At 44.9% G+C, this 26,052-nt stretch overlaps 1 protein-coding gene across 6 annotated transcripts in view; it reads left to right on the forward strand.

Annotated features, from left to right (window-relative positions):
* LOC144755505 (UPF0739 protein C1orf74 homolog) overlaps positions 1–23,315 on the forward strand; it is a 116,527-nt gene extending 93,212 nt beyond the window's left edge. For 4 of the 6 annotated variants that reach the window (XM_078644490.1, XM_078644493.1, XM_078644492.1 and 1 more), the window contains one exon: positions 20,309–23,315. In XM_078644490.1, coding sequence (XP_078500616.1) covers positions 20,484–21,290 — 807 coding nt within the window. In that variant the 5' untranslated portion in view covers positions 20,309–20,483 and the 3' untranslated portion in view covers positions 21,291–23,315. The remainder of the gene's footprint in view (positions 1–20,308) is intronic. The other 2 variants (XR_013594910.1, XR_013594911.1) reach the window with 1 other exon arrangement.
* Positions 23,316–26,052: the final 2,737 nt, after the last annotated feature.

Raw genomic sequence — 26,052 nt, forward strand, 5'->3', positions numbered from 1 at the left:
GGAGGAAATGGCTCTCAACCTGTTTGGCCCCAATAGATCCAATGAAACATCTAACATAGCAGAAACTAGAAAACCTAGTCTAAAAACCCTATTCCTCAAACTAGAGCGTCTGAAAAAATTAGAACTCTCACGCTGGTGGGATGGGGCTACCCTCACTCAATATTTATCTAACAAAAAAGTCCCTAGGGGCTTGAGAATCCTATTATTCCCTACATTTGAAGATCTAGGAGAGGATCTACTCAAAGAGTGGGAGGGAAATCTAGAGCTTGCATCAGAGGTCATGATGAGAATATTGATCCGTCATGCCCAAGAAAAAGGCGAAAAATTATTGGCCGAAATTGATGCAGTGACACTGGAAATTAATGGGTTGGAACAAAAAGATCTGATAGAAAAGAATTTTGTTATTCTAAAAAAAGTAATGGAGGAACACCAAATTTATCTAAAAGAAAAGAAATTGAAAAAAATAAGGCGAGATGACAGGGACTATAAAGATGGTCGAATATATACGTTCGCCAACAAATTTGATCAAGTTCAAGGGGCAGAGGAAAGAAAGAGGGTGCGTGAGGAAAGGGAAGCAAGTGAGGAAACACGATCTGAGAGCGGTGCTTCTAATGCATCCATGAATAGCGTCAGGTCCAACCCAGTAACCGAGCTCCCTTTAGGAGAGGGGGCCTCCTCTTTCCAAAAAGAACTAGCAAAAATACGCACGAGCAATCGCCTGCAGCAAAAAAAGGATCAACTCAAACTCCCAAGACCCCCACCAAGACAAGGAGGGGCGGAAGGCGGGCAAAGGCCAGGTACAGAAACCGGAGCAATACCCAAAACAGGGATGGGAGCCAAACAGAAATGATACCTCTTTCTATTCCTATCCAAGAGTGTTGTGCCTCAGATTGTAATACCGATCTAAAGATTGTCAACCTGTCAAATAAAGTGCTTGATGAAAATGAACTATCTGTCCTGAGTAAAGGTCTTAGTTTTTGTCCATCTCAATATGGTGACTTGACTCATGTACATATCGATCTTTTTAAATTCATCAGACTTTTGAAATTAAAGGATTTCTTTTCGCACCAGACACCAAGGGTTTCAGCACAGAGAGAGGCCCTTGCACAAATGCCACACACAGTGGGTGATATTCGTACTGCACTATTACTCTACAATCTGGATGAGGAATGTGAACAGGACATGACTACCATGCTAAGGGATTTGGACATAGAACAAGACTATAGCATGGACAGCCAGTTGAAATGCAAGTCCACATTCACTCCCACTTTTAACTATCATCCGAGTATTGATACCTTTTATGAAAGGGTGTCTGCAGACCTATACAAACTAGAAGACACTGGAGCACTTTCTACCATTCCTAACCACAACATTACCGCCAAACAGCGACATGCCCTCGAAAAACTGAAGGCTGACAAAACAATTGTCATCAAGGAGGCGGACAAGGGCGGTAATGTTGTGGTAATGAATCATGGTGACTACATGACTGAAATCAATCGTCAACTTAGTGATAAGAACTGCTATAAACGTATCCCCCACAACCCAATTATGGGAGTAACTGGCATGGTAACAGCAAAATTACTGGAATGGAAAGAGACTGGCCTCCTATCGGAGGATGAAGTAAAATATCTCCGGGTAACTAAACCAAGATTCCCCTGTATATATATCCTGCCCAAGGTCCATAAGGGGGGGGCCTTCCCACCAGGACGTCCCATTATTTCTGGGATTGGGTCTCCTACGGAGAAAATCTCAGAGTTTGTGGATCTCCATCTGCAGAAATATGTGATAGATCTTCCTTCCTACATAAAGGACAGTAAAGACATTCTTGCTAAGCTAAACAACTTTCAATGGTCAGACGAACTCTCATTCGTCACATTTGACGTTGAGAGTTTGTATACTTGCATTCATGGAGACATGGGCATGAGGGCACTACAATCCTTTTTGGACCGGGAACCGGCTGACAAGCATGATTTTAACAACATGATACTAGAAATGACAGACATAATTCTAAACAACAATTATTTCCTACACGACTCTGTCTGGTACCATCAGACCCGTGGTACGGCCATGGGTTCTAAGGCTGCTCCAGCGTACGCCTGTATGTTTATGGGCCATTTCGAAAAGACGCATGCTTGGAACAAATGTGCCTCCCCCTGGACTGAATATATTGTATTCTGGGGGAGGTACATAGATGACATCATCGTCCTCTGGTCGGGCTCGGTGGAATCCTTACAACAATTCCACGCATACCTTAATAACAACAAACACAATGTAAAATTGACCATGACACACAGTAAAGAAACCATCAATTTTTTGGACATTTGCTTTTATGTCAAGGATGACATGGTACAAAGCAGGCTATACAGGAAGGAAACCTCGTGTAATGCAGTGTTACATGCGGATAGCGCCCACCCTCGCTCTGTAATTAACAATATACCGTACGGCGAGATGGTGAGATTGCGCAGAAACTGTAGCGAGGAACATATCTATGCCCAAAATCTGTCTAATGCAAGAAATAGGTTCCTCAAGAGGGGCTATGATCAAAAAGTGGTGGATATAGCAATACAGAAAGCTAAGAACTTACACAGGGAGGACACTCTGTTGACGACAACCCATGCCAACTCCACTCAATCCAAGAAGAAGGACCGCAGCATAACTTTTACAACCCAATATAATGCTAACAGCAATAAAATCCACAATGTACTTAGGAAACACTGGGGAATTCTGCAAAATGCTCCAGGACTTCGGGACTTGATACCCAATAAGCCAGTTATCTCATACAGAAAGGGCAAATCCCTTAGGGATGACTTGTGTCAAAGTTACACAACCACCCCACGTGAATCATGGTTTCCTTCCCAACCTCTGGGTTTTTATACATGTGGATCTTGTATAGTTTGCACTTCGGGCCTGAACAAAACCATCAATTTTAGGTACAACACATCGAAAAATTACAAAATTAACAGTTTTATTAACTGTAATACCACACATGTAATTTATGTCTTGGGATGTGGTTGTAATATTATTTATGTGGGAAGTACCATCCGCCAACTAAAAATAAGAATTCAAGAGCATCGAAGGGCAATTATCGGTAAAGACAAACGCTACCCGGTAAGCTCACACTACGATGACAAACACCCACATGATACCTCCTTTTGGTTCCACGGCATTGATCATATACCGCAGGACAAAAGGGGGGGCGATCGAGAACTAGCTGTAAGGCAGAGGGAAGCAAAGTGGATTTGCCGCTTACGGGCGACACAAATGGGGCATAACACGGACAAAGAGCTTCATCACTTTTTGACTTGAGATATAGAGTAATGCCAATACCATTTGCACCATTGACCCTACCTAACCAATGCTATGGATCCTGGGATTTGACTGTGTAAACTAGTTTGTAGGCCTGTGCCTGGTGCAAGGGATGAATGGAGGATGTAATAACTGTATAAATGGGAACATACTGCATTATGATGTAAGAAACAAACTGTCATAATGGATTTCCCTTGTTCTGACCTTGCACAATATGTATGTTTGTATAACGTATAATATTGGTCTTTCTAATATTGTGTTTTTGCTGCCCTATACATTGTAAGTATCCTTTGATATATTGGACGGTTGCTATATGTTCTCTCTTGGGTTGGGAATATATCAGCTCCATTGCAGATTTGTCAATGGGGACTGCAGCTCCTCTTAGGGCACGCCCGCTTTTCTTGGTCTTGGACATACTGTAAGTATTATTTCACTGTCACTTTTTATTCACACTTTGATTAGGTTATAACACCTTGGGGGCGCACGAACACTTCTGCAGCATTCAATTTGGTGTACTGAATGGGTATTTCACATGTGTGATATGCACAGTCCAAACCACTCCATGATGGCCGCTAGGGCCGACGAGGATTGCGCTCCGTTTGTTGGCTCCCTGGGAAATTGAAGTATACCTTGATTTTAGGTTGGGACCATATCGTGCTCCCCTCCCCCCTCAGTAGTGGTAATTGATTTAATTGAACTTTACTATATGGCCACGCTACCCCAAAAAGAAAATACCGTTATTGAAATTATATCCTCCACGATATACATAATTATTCTGGTCTTAAACTGATTTTTTGTAATATCAATTCAGTCTATAAACGCCTTTTTCGCCACTAAACTTTGACGGTTTTAATAAATAAACACCAAAAAATGCCGTTTTTCCACCATTAAAAAATGGCCACCTCGGTGTTCACGGCACTCCGTGCAACAAAATGGGATGGTCCGAACACCACGTGATTAATTGATGGGAACGGCATACTTTACTTCAAATATGGCGCTCACTGGCTTTACCCCGCTGCCACTATTCCATGAGGAGGAGCAGTGGAGTACGAGTACCATATTAGAGGTACGTGATACGATCTGGGGTGTTTGTTTGCCACGGGGGGCTGTTTATTTGCCGGTTGCAATTTGTGGCAACTTGTGTGTGCAACTTGTGTGTATCTGGCTCTTCATAGGTACTTTCCGCAACAACGCGAAGAGTAGGCACCACTTGAGCCTTTTACCTGAACGCCCGCTACTGTGAAGGTCTACTAAGGCATCATATGTAAGCGGGTGGATGTTTTAATTTTAATTTTATACAAGCGGAGGTTTTGCATACAGGCATGTGATCTATGACGAGGGAGGGGGGTAATGTAGAACCCGCTATATAGATGTCACGAGTAAGTAGAGGTACTATCATGTTTTCCTCTACCACCGGCGGTTGAGTTGGATCTCTAAAGATTGCCGACCTATTAGAAACGTAGGTCATATCAGCCGGCCACGCACTAGATGCTATGTTTATTTTTAAAATCGAAGTCCATATTCGATGACTCTTTATGTTTTAACTTTTGCTTTTGACAACTGAGTCGCCTTTTCTGCCAGTATGTGCGGTACATTACCTCAAACACATTTTTCTCGTCTATTACATTTAGGCGTCAAGGAACCACAGACACCCTGTCCGTTAAAACCTGCAACTCGGGGGACATGTACTCCTATCTTAATTGGACCTGAGTGACAGATCTTTCCCAGGTACCATTTGGTCTCCCTTGGTCGCAAACTAGGCTGCTATGGACCATATATTTTGGGTTGTGGAATGCCTGTACTTATTTTTTGTTATAACATAGGTGTCCATTCCAAATAGAACGTTATGGACAGCATGTATATTGGGATATCATTTTACCCCAACATAAACAGTATGACCTCGATTTTGTCTGGTAAAATACATTTAAACTGGACAACTTGCCCCAATATGGGGAATCATGGGACTTAATAATCATATTTTAATACTATATCTTTAAATTTAGGAGAATACTGGGATCTACTGTGATCGAGTTCAGATAACAGCGTCGATAGAGCTATCTACTCTAATATTACTTCATTATCCTGACTGTTCAGTTTATGGTGAGTCATGGAATATATTCATGCAGTTACTTTCACGTGATACCCTAAGACTTTTTGGGCAACTAAGGCTGTGGATATTTTTTCACCTTAAAATGGTTTTTTAATGGTTTCACTTTCACGGGTGGTTTATACTGGTGAATCTTGGACTATGGTCCTCTTGACCAAACACACTCTCCTTGGATACAGCAAACTTTATGCATGTTAAACCTACTCAACTTTTTCCAGGCATCTATCTCTCCAATAGCCTGGTGTCCCTTTTCACCAATTTCAGTGGGTGTATGGTTGCAAATGCACTGGTGAGGGAGCATTTGCACCCATAAGGGGAAAACTAACCCTGTCATATGGCAGATATTTATTCTGTCCAATATGTTTGGATCTATGGTTTGCTTGTTTTTTAAATTTTGTGATACTTTTTGTAAAGATTATATTTTTCTATTTACTAGCTTGGATATGTCTCTTTTTGCAAGCTATTTTAAACTTAAGATAATTTATATACTTATACATGTAAATGTCTCTTTTCAGCCCTGACGAAATCCCCTAGGCACATTTTGGGGATGAAACGCGTTGGCTGTGCCGTTTTATGCAAATGAAAATAAAGAATACATTTAAGAAAAACGACAGAGGATCTACGTATTTTATGGACTTTTCAAGCTATTAATTTCATTGAGTGCGCCTCTCTACTCTTTTTTCTAGATAATTTCACTGTTCCTGGAGGAGCCGCACGGGAGGGACACCCAGGTATCGCTGACATTAGAGACCAAGGACACATAGACTGCACACATGGGGAGATCTTCGGGTTAGGAGCATAAAGTGAGTGAGAGAATGGACGGGAGGGGAGGGTGCGGGAAGATTTGGCTGGGACACGAGACACATAACATTGAGAAGGCAGTAGCTCAAAGGACGAGGCGCACGGGCAGTTGAGGGGGGAGGGAAGGGGGGTTAGTGGGCATGTTGGGTTAGGGAAGTTAGACTTGGACTATGTAGTTGACAGCGCGCGCCACAAGAGACTGCCAATACAGCACTGGAGGACGCCGAGCTCACCCTCCCGAAGTACTGGAGGGTAATGACTTGGGGAATGGGCGTTAATGCGAAATAAAGTTGTTGTTTTACTTGACGCTCAGGCAACTGGGCCAGACGAAGCCGGTGCAATGTTTGGCACAATTCCTTACATTCTCCCTTTCTTAAACAATGGACTTGCATATTGTATTGACATGATCCTAGTTTGCTGCTGGCCCCAGGGTTGTAGGCGGAAAGCTGTGTGCGTGCATGGATGGCGAATAAAAGTTTATAATCCCAAAAAATAAATAAATAAATAAATAAATTTGCAGTTGTGTGACCCAGTGCCTTAGGGCCAGGTATTGCCTGTACGTTGTGTTAGGTAGGCCGTAGCTAGTAGTTAGTTGGGGGAAGCCCATTAACCCGCATTCATCAAAAAGATCGCCTACCATTTTACAATTGATCTCTGGTTTATACTTTAAAATGCTTTACTTGACTCAGTCCGAGCAGAGAATTTTCTTGGATATGAAGAGGTGAGAGTTCTTAGCTGCCTGCTGCACTAATGATTTTCAACCTGTCTGCTTGAGACCATTCAGAAGTGTTGCTCCAGCAGTGATGGCAGCAGTTTGCTGTTGACTTACAGGGCTAAAGATGACCATGGCCCTGACATTAAAGCTTATTTGTCATTATGGAACTTACCTCCTAAGGCTGAAAGGTGTGGAATTTCCTGAGATAGAGGAAGATACAAGGGTGAGCCAAGATTCCTCATAGATACATGTTTACTTTTCTTGGTCAAACAGTTAAGGACTTGTGGTGGGAGCTCAGTCACAGGACCATTGTATGTATGTATATATGTATATTTTGAATATACGGCGTTACATTGCGGTGTTCACACCGCGATACCTTTACAACGCAGGCATTAAAATGCAAGTTGTTACAACGACTTGCGTTGGAGGGCGCTGGACTTGGGAATAGTATGATTTACTATTCCAACTCCAGCCTACGTTACAGTAGGGAAGGTGTTGGAATAGTAAATCATACTATTCCTTAGCTTAGAGGCCCCTCCAGCGCAAGTCATTGTAATGACTTGCGTTGTAATGCCCACGTTATAAAGGTATTTTGGTGTGAACACCGCGATGTAACCAATGTTTCCCGTATGTGTTCTGTGTATAGTGCATGACTTCCCAAATGGGAGGCGAGAGCTGTACAGTGTCAAAGGCTAGGATGCAGTCATAAATGATTGGAAATATAGTTGATTTGTGAGAGCAAAAGTGTATTTCATCATGATGTAGTGTTCTTAAAGAGGTGCATATGCAACTCGTTCCTAAAGTGGAATAGGGATGGGGTAGTCTTAATGGCTATAGGGATGTTGTTTAGGATCCTGGGTGTATGGACTAGTACCTCTTTCCACTATAGCTTAATATTCTAGTCAATGAAAGTGTGTTAGGGAATAAAAAAGGTGTTGTCACTTCTTGAGCCAAATCGTGATTTGCCACTAGAGGTTATTATTTGCTTATTGCGCGCCACGGAATTTTTCCACCCCTGGGATTATCGCCCCACCCCTCCTTCAGATTGTGATGTATCCACATTGCTCCCATAAAACTGTACAATATTGTTTTTACAATCCATGGCTTGCGCAAGTCTGACAAGTCCCATTAAGACATAGCTAGATTCAGAATTCAGATGTGCGACTGCAACTGTCAGTTTAATACACATTTTTCATCTCTCATGTTTCGTTGTTTTCAGAATTACTGAACGGATTTCCCCAGACCAGAAAAGTATTTTAATTATGACCAAACACTACCATCTTGTTTAAGTTTGGGTTCAAATTGTCTCGAGGTTTTTGGTGTGTCATAGAGGAAATACGCTTATGGGATTTTAAATGGGAAACAGGTTTTGGAATGTCTTTACTAGACTCATGAAACCTATCAAACCCATGTGGTTCCTCATTTTTTGAGAGGTTTGAGGATGACTTGTCAAATGGATCCAAAAGTGTTAGAGGTCAAAAAGATTGTAACTAATGATTGCAAACAGAGCTACCATAGGCTCTCTTTTTTTTTTTTAAAGTATTTTTGTACCCAAGATTAATTTATGAGCGCAAACATTTGTATTGGCTGGCAGAAATTCCTGATTCTGGTTAATGAGAAATGACAGACTTTTCAATACATGCATTGACGAGTGCTGCAATTATGCTGGTATGGTGGACTTTTTACAATTGTAAAAGTAGTAGTAGGAGTGTATTAGTTAGTAGGCATTCCGGCGTTAGTAGACCTGTAAAAGTTCTTCAATGCCCACAGAAACTTAAGCATGTGGGTAATCATCAACAATTTGCAGGTAGTTTCCAAACATGGAAAGAAATACAAATTAACTTTCATTCAATTTGCTTCCACATAATGGATAAAGAGTAAATGCTGTTTGCAGGGAGGGGGGGGGGGGAGTATTTTCTTTATGGAGAAACAAAATTTGTTAAATGTGCAAATGTCCACTCGTGTTACATTTCCTATGAGGAACTGAAAACTTGTACACATTCTGCATGTATACATTTTACTCCGGAGACTTTTTGAGAATTTCCAAGTAGATATATTCTTCAAAGGTAGGAGCAGTCCAGTAGGTGCAAAGTTCGGCACAGATCGGTTGTTCCAATTCTGTTATTCACTAACCACCTTTAATGATTTTACTGCTGGGTAATTCTATCCTGATTCCAGTAACGTTATCCAGCCCCACGGATGCACTTATTATTGATTTTAAACTAGAGGCTGGTGAAAGCATTCCAGTAGTAAATGTACCTGAATGGCCATGCAAATTTACCAATTGGTGGAGTAACAGTAACCCACATTGTCGGTGAAACATCGAGGCTCATCACGAGCATTTGAATTATAGTGTCAAATGAAAGAAGATCTCACGGACACAGAGGCAACAGTTTTAAGTAATATAAATATAAACAGCATGGTTATTTAGGATGCAGGAGGACTGGGACATTGCATTGTGGGGCACCGAGTTTATTTAAATGACGACAGTGATGTAATGGGGCCAATTAGGAGCAAGTAAGCACTCGGTTAATAGGTAGGAAGTAGGAGGAGTTTAGCTGGTTGTTAAATGGGAAGGAAAAGTGGGTGAATAGTATGATGGGAGAAGTGGAGAGGACGAGAGGCTTTTAAAGGTGCACAGCAGGTACGCTAAGAACATGTAGAACTTTAAACGGGATAACTGTTGGAGAAAATGTGGGGATTACAGTTTATGCAGACTCTTCCGGACGTAGAGGCAGCATTAGTTAAAAACGAGGAACGTTAGAATGTTCATGCAGACTGCATGGTCAGCGACTAGCTGCCGCCTCCCCCCCAATCCGGCACCCAACACCCAGGAACGTGGACACGAGACGTGTTTTACTTTTTGGAAGGCGGGCGCTAGTCGCCCGGCCGTATTTATTAAAGTATGAAATTAAAAAAGGTTTTAATTGCATAATCAACAATGAATACAAAAATCAGCAGGACATTCAGTTATACAATTGTTATCAACAAGTTTGAGAGCCTGACCTTAACAAAACTCTAATACAAGTTGTTCCTAGCTTAAACTAAACATCCTACCTTGATTTTTGTACATTTCTGGCCATATGGCAGGGTCACTACCGGTGTCAGGTCCTACAAGCTGCGCCTCCCCCCTAGAAGTGCGCATGCGCAGTGTTACCCCGGGAATTGCCCGGTCTACGCCCCAAACTCCATTTACCCACTAAAGGAGGGCCCTTACTCTGCGCCGGTGGCGTCATGAGTCCACGCGCGCGGGGTGGCTACCAGCCTAAGGAAAGCGTGAACTACTCCTACCCGCGCTCCTTTGCATATTACCTTGCCCCTGGAGTACTGGGAGTGGCCCGCAGGCCCCTCCCCCCGGGCGGGAACCTCCATAGGATGATGCCCGCCCCCTCAGACCTCAAATATGTGCTCACCGATAATGACCTTACCGCATGTCCCATACCTAATAAATACGACGACCTATGGAAAAATTCTAAAGGACAACTACACTGGCTAATAAATCACAGTATCCACGCATAGCTAAAAGGGGAAAAAAGGCCTAACGACACATGGCATAACATTACAATTCGGTTCATTCATGTTACTCAAAATTACAATATCAACGTATAGCTACAAAGGGAAAAAAGGCCTAAAGACACATATCTTCAAATACAGTTCACTTCACACATCACTTCTCTACAAAGGGGAAAAAGTCCTAACAACAGATCACAAAATACAACAACAGCCTACTCTCACCCGCGGTCCATACCTTTGAAACTTACCATTAAACCGGACATAACGCTGCTTAAACTTTGTACCAAGGGATGGTGGGTGGGAAACAAAGAAGCCCCGAACGCGGGGCACAACGTTCAGCGAGGGAGCGTCCAGGGACAAGGGGGTCTCCTGGGCGCTCCCTACCTCTTATTCCCGAGGGGCCGGGTGGCCCCTCCTATCGCCCGCCCCCCCCGACCCGGAACCAGTCCATTGAATCCGGGTCAGGAGGGGCGCCGGCCAATCGGCGGTGGGCCGCGCCCCCAGGGCACGCCCCCACCGTCGAAGGACCCGAGGGGAGAGGAGGTGAGACGGTCGCCGCGCCGCCATGCGTGCGGGGGGGCCGAGGGCCCCCCCTTTTCACATGGTCAGCGACTAGCTGCCGCCTCCCCCCCAATCCGGCACCCAACACCCAGGAACGTGGACACGAGACGTGTTTTACTTTTTGGAAGGCGGGCGCTAGTCGCCCGGCCGTATTTATTAAAGTATGAAATTAAAAAAGGTTTTAATTGCATAATCAACAATGAATACAAAAATCAGCAGGACATTCAGTTATACAATTGTTATCAACAAGTTTGAGAGCCTGACCTTAACAAAACTCTAATACAAGTTGTTCCTAGCTTAAACTAAACATCCTACCTTGATTTTTGTAAATTTCTGGCCATATGGCAGGGTCACTACCGGTGTCAGGTCCTACAAGCTGCGCCTCCCCCCTAGAAGTGCGCATGCGCAGTGTTACCCCGGGAATTGCCCGGTCTACGCCCCAAACTCCATTTACCCACTAAAGGAGGGCCCTTACTCTGCGCCGGTGGCGTCATGAGTCCACGGGCGCGGGGTGGCTACCAGCCTAAGGAAAGCGTGAACTACTCCTACCCGCGCTCCTTTGCATATTACCTTGCCCCTGGAGTACTGGGAGTGGCCCGCAGGCCCCTCCCCCCGGGCGGGAACCTCCATAGGATGATGCCCGCCCCCTCAGACCTCAAATATGTGCTCACCGATAATGACCTTACCGCCACAGGCCAGTATTGTTAACCGACGATCTGGCCTCCCCCTCTAGCCCCTGCCTAAGGACACACTCCTCCTATCCCAGCCCTCTAGCCAAGCCCAGATATTGTCAGACCATAGGACATTACCCTCTTCTGTCAAATGAACCCCGTCCTTCAAGTAATACTTGTGACCCCAGATGCACCCATGAGGTATTGACTGTAACACGGGGGTTCGAAACAACCTATCCAACCGTGTGTTGATCCTCTTTACCGAGTGATTCAACGCCCTGACCGAATGACCCCCCCGCCACTGAAGTCGAGGTATGAGTTGTGACCATACTAGCGTGCACCCGGGGCAGGTCCTAGCTATCCAACCCGCTGTTGAGATAATCTCTTCAATCAAGATGCGCCTGCCCAGTGTTGCCAAGTCGTTCTCCCCAAGGTGAAGTATCACCACTGACGGTGGAGACCGCTGGCGTGCTAACAGCCCATGGAAGAATCCCCTAAACTCGTGAAGACACAACCCTCCTCTGCCAAAGAACGTGATATTCAACCCTAGTTGTGCCGCCCTTTCTTTCTTGTCACCTGACAGGAAGACACATTCCGCTCGCTTCACATATGAATGACCGACAATCCAGACATTGTTCTTTGTTGTTTCCTGTTCGCCGCTCCGTGCCGATGAATATTGGCGGTGCCCGACGACAAATTCCTCCCCTGCGTAACAGGTCTGAGAAACTGTAAGAGAGCGGAAAGAGACCAAGCGTGAGTGACAAGTAATCATAGCATGTCAATCCGAACATAACGTTTATAGCAGTCTGATGACCACCTCCCAATTGTCTTCACTCTTTCCACCGGGAGGCCCCCCGCCACCGCCTCAGTTGCTGCCCCAATCCTGAAGGAATGAGATCCAAAATCTCTAGGATCAAGACCTGCTTTTGTAACCCCTATTTCGAACACTCTCCTGAATTGATACCTGGTCAAGGGGCTCCCGTCGGCGTGACAGAGCAACGCCCTGCCTGCTGAACCGACCATCAGTCCCATGAGTGATTCTATGTGCCTCACCGGGCAGCACGGGTTGGCGGGGGCCCGTTGCAGAACTATGGTGTGACCCCTAGCTTCTTGATCGGTCTTTGATTTCTGGATAATCACCCACATGGTGTCACCCTTTATCGTCACCCCAGCCTTCTGCAAGCCACCTAATATGTCAGACTTGGATCCTGCCACAAGTTCACTAATTCTCAGCGCCCCATAAAATGCCAGGGAGAATGCCGCCTTAAAAAGAAGCACTTCCCACTCCGAGTTACAAACAATCTCCAGCGTGCCCAGTAAGGCTGTTAGCCGGGCCAACCCCATGGGCTTCCTCTTATCCTTCTGGTGTCCCTGAATACGGCGCCATCCCCTTAAAGCCTTGCGTATCATAAAGGTATTAGTGGGATCCCGGAAGCCCCTAGCTTGAGCGAAGAATGACACTGCTGCCCTATGTCTGGTCGCCGCTGCCACTGAGCGCCCCTCTTTGTGCATCCATTCTAAATAGGCTGCAAACCCATCCTCCTTCGCCCAAAGCACTTCCCACTGTGGCCCCAAGAAAGAACAATAAGACAGAAACGCCCCTTCGTAAGCCGTCTTGGTCCTGGGGGCTAGGCTAGCGACCACGAGGTCCTGTAATCTGGGGCACCAATCTGCCAAAGTACTGCTGGGAAGTGTGCTGGCGAGGGGTCTGCTGTGGGGAGATGTTCCCTGAAAACCTGCATTTTGAAGCGAGAAAGGGAGTCAGCAGCATTGTTTAAAACACCAGGGACATGTTTGGCTCTAAAATTAGCATTCAGTTTAAGGCATCGCAGAACAATTTCTTTGATCAGACGAAGTATGAAAGGACACCGCGCCCCCTGCTGATTGATACATTCCACCACTGTCATGTTATCTGACCAAAACACCACTGATTGGTTACATAGGTGTTCGGGCCAAACCATCAGTGCCACCCATATTGGAAAAAGTTCCAGGAAGCCAATGTTGCTGAGCAAACCCCATGTGTTCCATTCTTCTGGCCATTGTTGAGCGACCCACCTATTCCCTAGGATGGCACCAAAGCCCACACTACCGGCCGCATCAGTCCATAGTCCCAACTCCGCCGATGTCGTGAGCGGGCCGGGCCAGACCACCCTACCGTTAAAATCCTCCAGGAATGCCATCCAAATGAGCATATCCTGGCGAATTTCAGACGATAGGCGCGTGCGGTGGTGCTTTTCCTTCAGCCCCCTCATCGCGTGCGCGATGGAGCGAGAGAAGGGGCGAGCCATTGGGATGATTCTTAGTGCGAAATTCAATTGCCCTACCACCTCCTGTAATTGCTGCAAAGTGACCTTCTCCTTCCGGAGGCATAACTGTAGCGATGTCTTGAATTTGCACACCTTGTCCCTAGGTAGTCTAAAACATCTCTCCATTGAGTCAATCTCGATGCCCAGAAATTCCAAGCAGGTGGTCGGGCCCACCGTCTTCCCAGGCGCAAGCGGGACCCCAAAAGCCCGCATGAGCACGCAAAATTCCTGCAATGCCAGTGCGCACTCCTGAGAACCCGCTGTACCAAGGAAGAGGAAATCATCTAAGTAATGCATGACCCTTTGATGGCCCGTCACTTGTCTCATGGCCCATTCAAGAAATGAACTAAACATCTCAAAGTAGGCGCAAGAAATAGAACAACCCATAGGCATGCATTTATCCATGTAGAACCTATCCCTAAAGGTGAAACCTAAAAGATGCTGGTCCGCCGGGTGGACTGGGAGGAGGCGGAAGGCGGATTCTATGTCTGATTTCGCCATCAGCGCCCCGGGTCCAGTGGCCTGCAATAAGGTAACAGCCTGATCAAAAGAGGCGTACTTAACACTACAGATACCTTCGTCAATGGCATCATTCAGTGACGCCCCCTTTGGCGCTGACAGGTTATGAATCAATCTGAATTGTCCCTTCTCTTTCTTGGGGACAACTCCCAGTGGGGAACACACAAAATTGGGTACTGGCACTGCGGGAAAAGGGCCAGTTATCCTGCCTAAGGAAAGCTCCTTGTCAATTTTAGCGGCCACAACAGCCGGATTGTGTTTGACTGATAATTGATTTCTACAGTGCGCACTGCCTGTGTATCCCCCGGCCGGGATCCTAAAACCTTTAGAAAAACCTTCCTGGAGTAGGGTGGCCGCTTTGTGGTCAGGGTATCTGTTCAACAATGGAATCATTGCCACCACATCCACTGGAATGGGGGGGCGTAACCTGTCTGACTTATAGTGGCTTTCCCCTACCCCTCTGTCCTGTGTTACCTTGCTTGGACCTACAGGTAGTTTCTGGATGAGAGGGGTGCCCACAGGAGGAACATGCATGCCTAAACTTACACGCGGCCCTTGTGCAGGTACGCCTATTAAAATCCCAGCACACCCCTTTCTTCTCTGGCCCACCTGCCCTAAATTTCCCAGGTATTTCACTCGTTTGGGGGGGCCGAAAGGGCTGCTGCGGTCTAGTGAACACCTTGACCGCACCGAACTGAGGGGGCGGTGCAGTGTCAGAGAACTGTTTGTGCCAAGCCATGGAATCTACCGAGTCCCATGGCAACGATCTATTGAATTCCAATGCCTTCCTAAAATTGACATCATAACCCTTCCATGCTTCCCCAGAATACTGTTGACTCCACCCCACAATCCTGCTCGAGTAGCAAGCCAATGCAGCCTGCAGATCTGGAGGACGCTCAGCCTTAATTGCAGTGAAAACAGCCCATGCTTGCATCCAATTATTGAGATTTTCCTCAACCCTGAATCTAGTACACTGCGCCCTCCATTCACTTGGGAGCATCCACTCTTTCAGTGCTTTTGCCTGCTCCATTTCCCTATTATCCAACAATAAAGAATAAATGTACACGTATTTATCAGCCCAAATCATTTCTTTCACAGCTAATGACACATGCTGAGCTAGATTTTCACTCCTGGAAGGTATCACACCGTCCCCCAAGAGCGGCAATGCCACTTCCTTACCAAGTGCGGGCACCGGGGGCGGCTGCCCTTTTACTCCGTCCAGCTGGGGAACACTTGGACCTGCAAGGGGAGAAGAAATTGGCAATGCAACACTGTCGGCGACCGGTGCCGATCTGATTTTTTCTACAAACCTTGCCGCCTCTGCCGCATGGTCTGCAGAATTCGGGAAGGCTCCCCCTTTTTGGAGCCATGGCATCATGGCCGTTAACTGAGATAACAATTCGGGTGGCATTGAATCTACATTACCCCCCGGGACAACAGGTCCCACTGGGGTTATGCCCAGTGGTCCTGGCACAGCTGGCAGGGCGGGCGCCGGGTGTGGCCAGCCTGTACCCGGGATTGTGGGCACCGGAGCGGGAGCAGACCCAGCGTCTACTGGTTGACCTGCCGGCACCGGCACCACAGGGGCAATGGGTGTAGGCACATGCGGGGGTGGGACCACCGCGGGCGGTGCGGCGGGTAACGGATCCACTGGGCCTGGGGTGGGGACCGCCTCCTTGGGTCTTTTGGACCTAGGTTTCCCTTGCGGGGTGACAAATTCCCCTCTTGGCACTGGTGCCACCCTCTTGCGGATCGGTCTCCCGGACGGGCCCGGTGCCTCGCCCTCTCTGTCCTCCAACCGAGCTTCCCGCTCCTTAATTTGTCCTAGCTGTTGCTTAATGTCGCTCATCTCCCGCATCATAGCCCGCATCATAGCCTCCATGTTGGACCCCCTCTTTCCACCCCTTGGACCTGGCATGACGCTTACCCGCTGCCTACGTAGTTCCCAACAGGTCAACTGTGTGTACCTTTCAGATGGAGGGTCACCAGGGGGCTTTCAGCACCATGCAACGGCGACCGCAACACTAGCGGCTTGTCCGCTTATGTAAGGGGGTGAGTAAACCTAATGTAGACCCACCCGGCGGCCACCAGGAGCGATGAATGCCAGCCCCCCGTACCCCTCTTTCCGACCCCTCCTGTATCCTCGCCGGCGATGGTGATCTGCGGTCACAGCCCTCACCACGTTGCGTGCCCCGTCTGCTGAAATGTGCCAATAATGTAGTTAAAGTTGCCTGAAATTGAAAACAAGTCTTAGTACCGTGTAAGAAAGCAGGAACAAGTTGTAGGAAACCCAACTTAAATACAGGGGACGGTTGAACCCTCCCTGTGACCTCACAATTGCTGTGCGGTACCAAAACACCTTGTATCAATGACTTTAAAAAACACCCTTATGCAAAAGGTCGGTACACTTCCGCGCAAAGACTTGCACTTATTCCCTTTACTAGTGCGCTTTTAAGACACTACTTGAACCAAAAAGTTATTTACTAATTAATACCCCACAGTATTGAGAAACACTTCTAAAAAAAAAAAAATGTTGATCAACAATTCACTTACTAATTAATCCCATATAGTAGAGAAAACACTTGAAGAAATTCCCCCTCGTTTTTATGCAATATATGAACTGGCAATTACTTCATTAACAGTGCTATACAGTAGTGAAAAACAATTACATCCATGTACCAGCAGTCTCCTCTCCAGGCGCTGCCCTGGTCGACCCTGCCTCACTCCTTAGCACTGTAACACGACACTGCCCTGTGGCCATAAACACGAAATTACAATTGTGCAAAATTGGCTCCAACTCTCACTAGGTTTATGATAAATTTGCTCCCCCCGGCCTTATTGTGCCGTTTAAATTGAGTGCGCATGAACAAAAACCGCTCTTAATTCAACCTTATTGCACAGCGCTCTTCAAGTAATCCACATTTGTAAAGCGCGTAATCATTCATCGGCACACTGTGTGGCGCCCTCACCGTGCACAAGAGCACCACTCCGACCTGACTCGATATCTAGCAACCGGCCCGCTGCTCGTCCATGCCCCCCGGACCAACAAATACCTTGTCCGGTCGACGTGCACCCTACCAGGTGGCGCGCAGCTCGTGATACTTGTATCCCGGGCCCTTCCTCCGCTGTTGCCGCCCTGTGTCCCTCGCCGACGATGATCTCCACCGAGCACAGATCTCGCGACGCGGCTGGCTCCACGCGGCTGGGCTCCCCCTCCTCCGTAAACCCTTGGGTTCACCTGTAAAAGAAAGGGAAAAAAAGAAAGGGAAAAAAGCCGCCTCGCGTCCCCGGCCGACTACGGTCTCCCAACGCGGTTCCACGCTGTTATCCTCCGGAACCGCTCGATAAATCTGAAAAAAGAAAGGGGCAAAATTTACTAAACAAAGAAGCCCCGAACGCGGGGCACAACGTTCAGCGAGGGAGCGTCCAGGGACAAGGGGGTCTCCTGGGCGCTCCCTACCTCTTATTCCCGAGGGGCCGGGTGGCCCCTCCTATCGCCCGCCCCCCCCGACCCGGAACCAGTCCATTGAATCCGGGTCAGGAGGGGCGCCGGCCAATCGGCGGTGGGCCGCGCCCCCAGGGCACGCCCCCACCGTCGAAGGACCCGAGGGGAGAGGAGGTGAGACGGTCGCCGCGCCGCCATGCGTGCGGGCCGAGGGCCCCCCCTTTTCATTTAAGGTGTTTATGAGTGGGTATTATTACAACAGCCCGAGGGGTTTTAACAGTGCACACTGTTGGCAATTTAAAGGTCAGTAAGAAGCTGGTTGAGTATTATGGGATAGAGGATGGCAAAGGGGAAGGGAGGGAAATGTATTAATGAGGTTGAGTGTGAAGGTTAGATTGCAACCAGGTGAAACGAAGGATGGATTAGGCCTATAAAGTTAAATGGGGATGTTTTTCACGAACATATTTCACATTGTATAAACGGAATCCTGTAATAATGTCAACAGTAGTTCAGGCTGTGTTTGCTTCTGTTTTTTTTGAAAATGTGTAAGTGGAGATTTGACTAGTAATGGGCAAATGTTTTATTATTATTTTTAGCGACCCCCGAAGAAGGGCTCTAAACAGCCCGAAATGCATTGGGTTTTCATTGAATAAACGCTGCCTGTGATGAGCTTTGCATCATTCGCATTTATTCACGAGGTCCGGATGGGCACAGTTTAAATACAAGAAACTAGAAAATAAGGAACATATACCGCATGTGGATTCGGATAAATGAAAAAGAAAAAATGGTTTAAAGTTGAATTAAATGGATGGTTTAAAAATGAAGATATGGATAAAACTGATACATACTTGATGTCGCAAATACGGCACAAAGCTGTGCGTTTGGTTGGGGCATAAACATGTCCCATTTACAGGAATCATTGTTGAATTAAGTGGCATTTGGGCAGGCCGCCATACCTTGCTGCACGCAATCATTGATGAAAAGAAAAAAATGGGAAGAATTCTGAAAATTAGGTGTGCATCCCATCTCTTTGAAAATGCATCGTAACAGTAACACAGCCTGGACCAAGTCTGAGTATTCTGTGTGACCCACTGTAATTGTACATTTACCGTAATGCTAAACCCGGTTGACATTTATCTACTAGAAAACCACAATGCCCCTGCACTATACTATTGTGATAATAAAGTTTTTTTAGTCTCAGTAATGTCAATTCAGAGAGTGGAAAAGAACAGATGAACAACACCCAATTCATTTAGATAACTAAACAGTTGTAGACCATGTTAAGACAAAATCGAGGTGTGGAAAGGATCCGTTGTTGGTGCGAAAATTCAGTTTTATTGTTCCTATATGTAGGCCAACACGTGTTTCATCGCAGGGAAACAGACTGCGAATCTTCAGGGCCTATTTGGTGAGGGGCAGCGACCACCCCGTTTTGATATTTATAGGGGATCCAGTGTTGGGAGTATCACATATTACGTGATCGCACACTCCAAGAGACCATCTGAGTCTCAAAAGTTCTGTACAGAGTATATACCGGGAGGAGAGGAATAACAGGTTACTTCTGTGTAGTGACGCTGTTAAGGACGAAGAAGGCGGGTGCACCTCCTTGTTACAGTTCTCCCTCTTTAGGTTCCCGGCGCCGTTTTCCTAGGACGCCGGGAACCTGTTATTCCTCTCCTCCCGGTATATACTCTGTACAGAACTTTTGAGACTCAGATGGTCTCTTGGAGTGTGCGATCACGTAATATGTGATACTCCCAACACTGGATCCCCTATAAATATCAAAACGGGGTGGTCGCTGCCCCTCACCAAATAGGCCCTGAAGATTCGCAGTCTGTTTCCCTGCGATGAAACACGTGTTGGCCTACATATAGGAACAATAAAACTGAATTTTCGCACCAACAACGGATCCTTTCCACACCTCGATTTTGTCTTAACATGGTCTACAACTGTTTAGTTATCTAAATGAATTGGGTGTTGTTCATCTGTTCTTTTCCACTCTCTGAATTGACATTACTGAGACTAAAAAAACTTTATTATCACAATAGTATAGTGCAGGGGCATTGTGGTTTTCTTGTGTTTCGTATGGACTAAACTTGGTCCATTTTGAGCGGTTGTGAGGATTTACCGTTCGCCCCATTGCCTGTACTGACCATTTAAAATCAGTTCTCTCTACCTTACCTGCACGGGTACTTTGGCTGTGCGCCTTGTAATTCTGGAACTCCTAAAAAACCTCCCAGTTGCTTGTGACATTTATCTACTACTTTGTCAAGTGCATCTTTTCTTCGCACATTTGGTTCAATTATTCTAAGTGACTTATTTATTTAACTTGTAATAATACATAGTTCTTTTTTTTTCTTTTAGTGAATGGAAGCATAAGAAAAGCAAAATGACCGGTGTAATGCTTTCACAAATTTGAGAGCAGTGATCGCAGGAGCATGGAAGCAGCCTATTTCAATAAGGGTTCAAGATTGTTTCTTACATTAGTTTACTGAAACAGCCACTTTAAAACATTTTTTTTTGCTTCAACCACCAAATAATGTCTGCAGCTTTTTATCCACTGTTGATCGCAGCAGCACAGCGTCATCTTGGGACAGGGAAGAAGAAGAAGAAGAATTTCCCTCCATCCATCTCCTTGAACCTTGCCACTGAAATACTAGCTGTAGATTGTGGGTTGAAACCAGCCTTCCTGTATGATCATAGCACTGCTGGGATTGTGCCACTCTGCAACTTCCTTCAGGAACTTCAACTCATTGGTTGGATCAAGCACCACGTACATCTACTTGACATAGTAGATAACATTATTGTGGTGAATGTGGAGAATGCGGTGCTGAATCTGGAATCTGCTCTGCACAGAAATGCTGTTGCCTTTGTTGATGCTTCGACAGGCCAGACAAGTCCAACGGTCTGTGAACCATGCCATTCCGAGGAGATCAAGGGACACGTTTTTGAACTGTTGAGTCATCTCACCCTATTTAGAAATGGTAAACCTGGCACTGTGTCTGTGGGGACAGTAAACTGCCAAGAATGGAACTTATGCACCATATTTGGTGTTCTTTTGGGGTATCCTGCTTCCTACTGGTTTGATACAAGGAAAGGGTTTGAAAATTGCTTAGCCCTCATGCCTCTTCGGGTCTTCAGTGCAGATGTATCATGTTTAAAGATAAGCGATAGCATGCGATTTCAGGTTTACTCCTTTAGCATTCCAGAGGAATTGCACCACTGCTTGAGGGAGTATCTAGACTCTTGGAATGAAAACCTGAAGAATGCTTTTTCTAAACAGAATTGTTTTACTAATTTAAGTGTGAGCAGTCGCTTGACAGTCTTGACAGCTGTAGCTCTGTAAATCACATCCAGTTTTAAAAATTAGTGGTGTGAGCCTTGACCACAAATCTGCATCATGCCATTTCTGGGAATTGTTGTTGGACAATACCATTACCATCCTACTTCGGTAGAACAATTGATAAAGGGTAATGAATTTCCAATTCCAAAAATTCTTTATTTCGGTCGTAGAGACCATAAAAGATACAATAGGCATACATTTGAACATTCATAAAAGGGAAAAATGCAGTTACAAGAATACACCAGAAATTGATTACTAATTTAAAAAAAAAAGAAAAAAAACACATCATACAGATTGCTTGCCAGGCTGTTCAAGTCAGATGAGAAGAGACACCAATTCATCATTAAAAAGGACAGTTCATGGAATAATTTGAAAACACAATCCGTTGGATAAATACAATGATCAGTATTCACGGCAGTTATGCATTTAACAATTTTTTCCTAATCAGCCACATAGCATGAATGAATTTTGCCACTGCAAAAACTATATGGGGCAGGGTGCTGGTTCTTAATACTCTATACGCATACATGTGGGTCCTAAATCCCAGATTCCTGCATAGTGGGACCAACCAGTATTTCCTCGGTCTCTGGTATGCCGGACGAAAAAAGAAAAAGTGTGTTTCATCTTCATCATGAGAATTGCACCCTGGACAAATTTTGTCATCAGCGTGAAGCCAGTTACAAGTGAAGCATTTAAGTGGCAAAGTGCCGTACCTCCACTGTATAAACAGCTTCCTGGCTAAAATTGGGTAAATAATATCCATAAAACCTTGGAATTCATATGAATTTTTGGAAAGTAAAAATCGTTCGGTTAGGGTGCCGTGTTTAGTCAAGGTCAGGAGGAAGTCCAAGCTTTTCTCCTTATGGATCTGTAACAAACGCTTGCGGGAAAGCCTTTGACATCCCGATTCAGGTACCTCCCATAATTCAGGTAATTTTAACCGGTACAGTTCTTTTTTTATGTAGCTCAGCCAGGGAATTTTGTCACGTTGATTCAATCCCATAACGTGTACAAGATCATTCCTATAATGGGCAAGCTCACTGGTGGACCAAAGCCTATGCCAGAATCTTATTGGCTTGGACTCCAGCTCAGCAGTGATGGAAGGTAAACCCATGTCAAGTCTCAAAGGAAACAAAGGTGTACTCCGGGGGAGGACCAGGAGACGTCTCAGAAAATTGTTTTCAACGGTAGCGTATTTCACATTTCTCTCCATTCGGGCTTTATTTGTTTTTTTTTATCTTTGGGTAGAAGATCTATGTCTTAATGTAAACACTTAACCAAATTTTGTAAACACAACCAAATTTTGTAATCCTGGGAAAATCACAGTTAGAGGAGAGCACAATCCCAGTTTTATTTCTCTCGTGCACACACTTTGTAGACAGACCCCAGTTTTTAAGGAGATTCCTTCCTGATGTTATGACTTTTAGTAACTGAACAGCATTTGAGAAAAGTTATATGATTTAGAGTTTTCTTTTGTCTTTATGAATACTCAAAGGGCTAATTTGATAATCATCTCATGCTTAGTTTTCTTTTCAATTTTATTCGTTTCCGTTACAGAGTGTGTTGTACATTTAATACCTCGGTGCGTTATGCACTGTTGCTCTTCTCAAGAGCCTTTCAAATGTGTTAATTCCCAACCTGTGAATAGACAGAAAGTAAACTACAATGCAGCCATGTGTGCACAGCAGAACCAAGGCTAGGCTGTTGCTCTTCTATGAGTGTATTGCGAAAGTGTCTAGTGCCAGGACCCTGTGCCATTGCACGAAGAAGTGATATATTTCAGAACAAGCACAAATCAAGGACACGTACAAGGTACAGATGTGCCAATCGGATAGCTGATAACAGACCAGGGGAAAAAATTCCAGAGGCTAAATCACCACAGATGTTCGTTGGCCTTTTCATACACTCCTTGCTGTTAAGTGGGACTGTTCTCTTTTTTCGTTTTACAAATCTGAATTCACTTCTAAAATGTTTTCCGGTATTTATTTTCAAGTGTGCCTTTCTAATATATCTTTATACTTAAACATCTCTTTCTGGTGTCAAGCATTAGTTCTTTGCAAATAGGTTAATATTTTGGGTGTACAAAGTAATGGCAAGTAGTTTTCTTTCCACAGGAATTTATCCAAAAGCATCTGCAGACTAATATGTTGAATATTTTACCCAGCTAAGATTTTCATGAACTTGCGCAGCATGTCTACACAAGGCGAATCTTCTGCATCTATTGGACCTCAAAGTGACTTTTCAGTTGGTCAGTTGCTGAACACACACCTTAAAAGCAAATGGTAGTGCACACCCACCCTCATCTTACATGGAGATCAGCAAGAATGCAAGGAGATTTAAAGTCAGGCAGAACTGTCTGTCTTTTTTCTCTCCAGGCATATGGTTTCACCTTTGAGAGCTACAAAACCTGCACTTGACTAATACACAAGTTAATCAAGCTCTTGCGATTGGCTAAAGAAAGAACGGCTAGTGGTGACATCACTACATTCACTAGGTTAGAGTCTCACTAATGCAGACTATAGATGAATGTAGGAAGTGTTTTCTTCAAATGAATGGTAGAGGCCGCAGGTAGGTTTTCAAAGAGAACTTTATTCCAGTAGTACGGACCCACGACAGCTCCCCCAGGCATCAAGGCAGTAAATTACATACGCATACAAAGGTTCTAGAATCGCTGAGGACAGTGACCTAGTGGATTCCCATTGCATCACTTTAGAATGAATGACAGCTTTATAGATAGCAAAGGCAAAATAAAATGGTACAATAGTACAACTCTCTACACCCCCCTTCTTATAACAAAAAAAATTAAATAATAAAATAACAACAATAATTCACAAAATCATTAGAACGAAAAGGAGCAGTTCTGACACGGCAACTATTCCTTAGATATCGGCCATCACCAGAACCACTGAAGACGTTTTCATTAACCTCAGTCAAATTACCTGAGACGTTTGCATTAACTTAATTTCAATTACCTGAATAGGAAGTAACACTACCATCATCTCTGTCCCTTACAGAATCAGAAGGACAAGCAATGCTCTCACCATTGTTGCGAACATATGTAAGATAACCAAGATCAAACCTATCATTGTCAGTTTGAGTTTTCACTCTATGGTAGATGATCTTGGCTTGTTCATCACTCAATCTAATTAAAGTATTGCGGTTCCACCATCCGCGATCCTGTAATAAAACTGCAATCTTAGAAACTTTGAGTACTTTGACCGGTTCAGTAAATTTAGACACTTGACCAAGTTTCTTAATGAGATCCCTGTCACAAGGAGCTAAAGCAGTTTCTTTAACATGCATTCTTTTGTCATAACTCTTTTTGTACAAAGCTTGTTTTTCTTTCACATGTTCTCTTCCTTTCTGCAGATCCAGACTATGTGCTAGATCAATTTCATTCACCATTCGAGGGATTTAGAAGAGAAATCTGTTTCCTACCTCTTAGTAACACATAAGGGAAAACATCAGTGGTGGAATGGGGTGTAGTGTTGTAACTTCACACATTGTGACTCACATATTTGAAAACGTCCAACTTGTTAGCTATGGCTGTTCGTACTCCTTCTTTCATCAATTTGTTAGCTCTCTCTACGAGACCATTGGACGCAGGGCTATACAAAGGTACCAAGATATGTCTAACAACATTCTGTCCCAATTTTTTTCATCAAATTCATCTGAAACAAAATGAGTGCCATTGTCAGTTATGATCTCCCTAGGCAAACCGTCAATCAAAAATACACGTTGTAAGAACGAAATGACGGAACTAGAGTCAGCACTTCTAACAAAAGAAAAGGACAGCCACTTAGAGAAGTAGTCAATGATTACAACTAGAAACCTTTTTTCACTACCAAGCAAGTTGAACGGGCAGAAAAATCTAAGCCTAACTTCTGCCACGGACCTTTAGGCCATTCAATTGGGCATAACGGAGCAGTGGTAGTAAGCCAATGTTTATCTGAGCATAAACACTCAGGACATTTATCCACAAAGGATTTGACTTGTATGTCGATACCAGGCCATCAATAAGTTTCTTTAATTTTGCAAACAGTGCTTGAGATACCTAAGTGCCCTTCATGGGCCAGGGAGATAATTTTGATTCTCAAGCCCTCGGGTGGAACAAATTTGTCTTCCCTTACCAGGATATCGTTAACTATAGACAGTTCAGAGGCAACTTGGGAAAAACATCTAACTTCAATGGATATGCTTCTGTCACATGGCCATTCATACCGGACCTCTCCTCAATTCAATTGGCATGTTGATTACCCTCCCGCCAAGCCCCCCGGCAATTGAGGCTTTTTAACCACTTGGCTGCTAAGGGGTTTTCCCCTCCTGCGCTACAGATTTATGTTCCCCATTATACATGACAAGTTGACCTTGTCATGAGCACAGATTCATTGTGCCTCATGACGAGTTCACCTTGTCATTAGCATGCAAGAGGTCAAGTATTAGGCATAATATCAATGTCTTGATGATGATCCGCGAATTATAAGTCGGATCGAAACGCCGTCGACACTTGGAACACCTTATACATTTCAACCTTGTGTGTGCTTAATTGTAAAGGTGTATAATTCTATTTGTTGCCTTTTGACATTGTTCACTAGACAAGTACAAACAAACCAGGAAGCTTTGCATAAAGCCCTTTGTATGTTGTTTTCCCTGCTTGTAATTGTTTTTCATGCGTTTAGTAGGTCACAAGCTTGTGTCCCACTTTTTGTATTGTCCCGTAAAAATCTCTATTGCTAAAAGTAAATTTTAGACCTCTGTCCGGCTG

Source organism: Lissotriton helveticus, chromosome 5_1, assembly GCF_964261635.1.
Source record: "Lissotriton helveticus chromosome 5_1, aLisHel1.1, whole genome shotgun sequence".
Taxonomy (NCBI): Eukaryota; Metazoa; Chordata; class Amphibia; order Caudata; family Salamandridae; genus Lissotriton; species Lissotriton helveticus.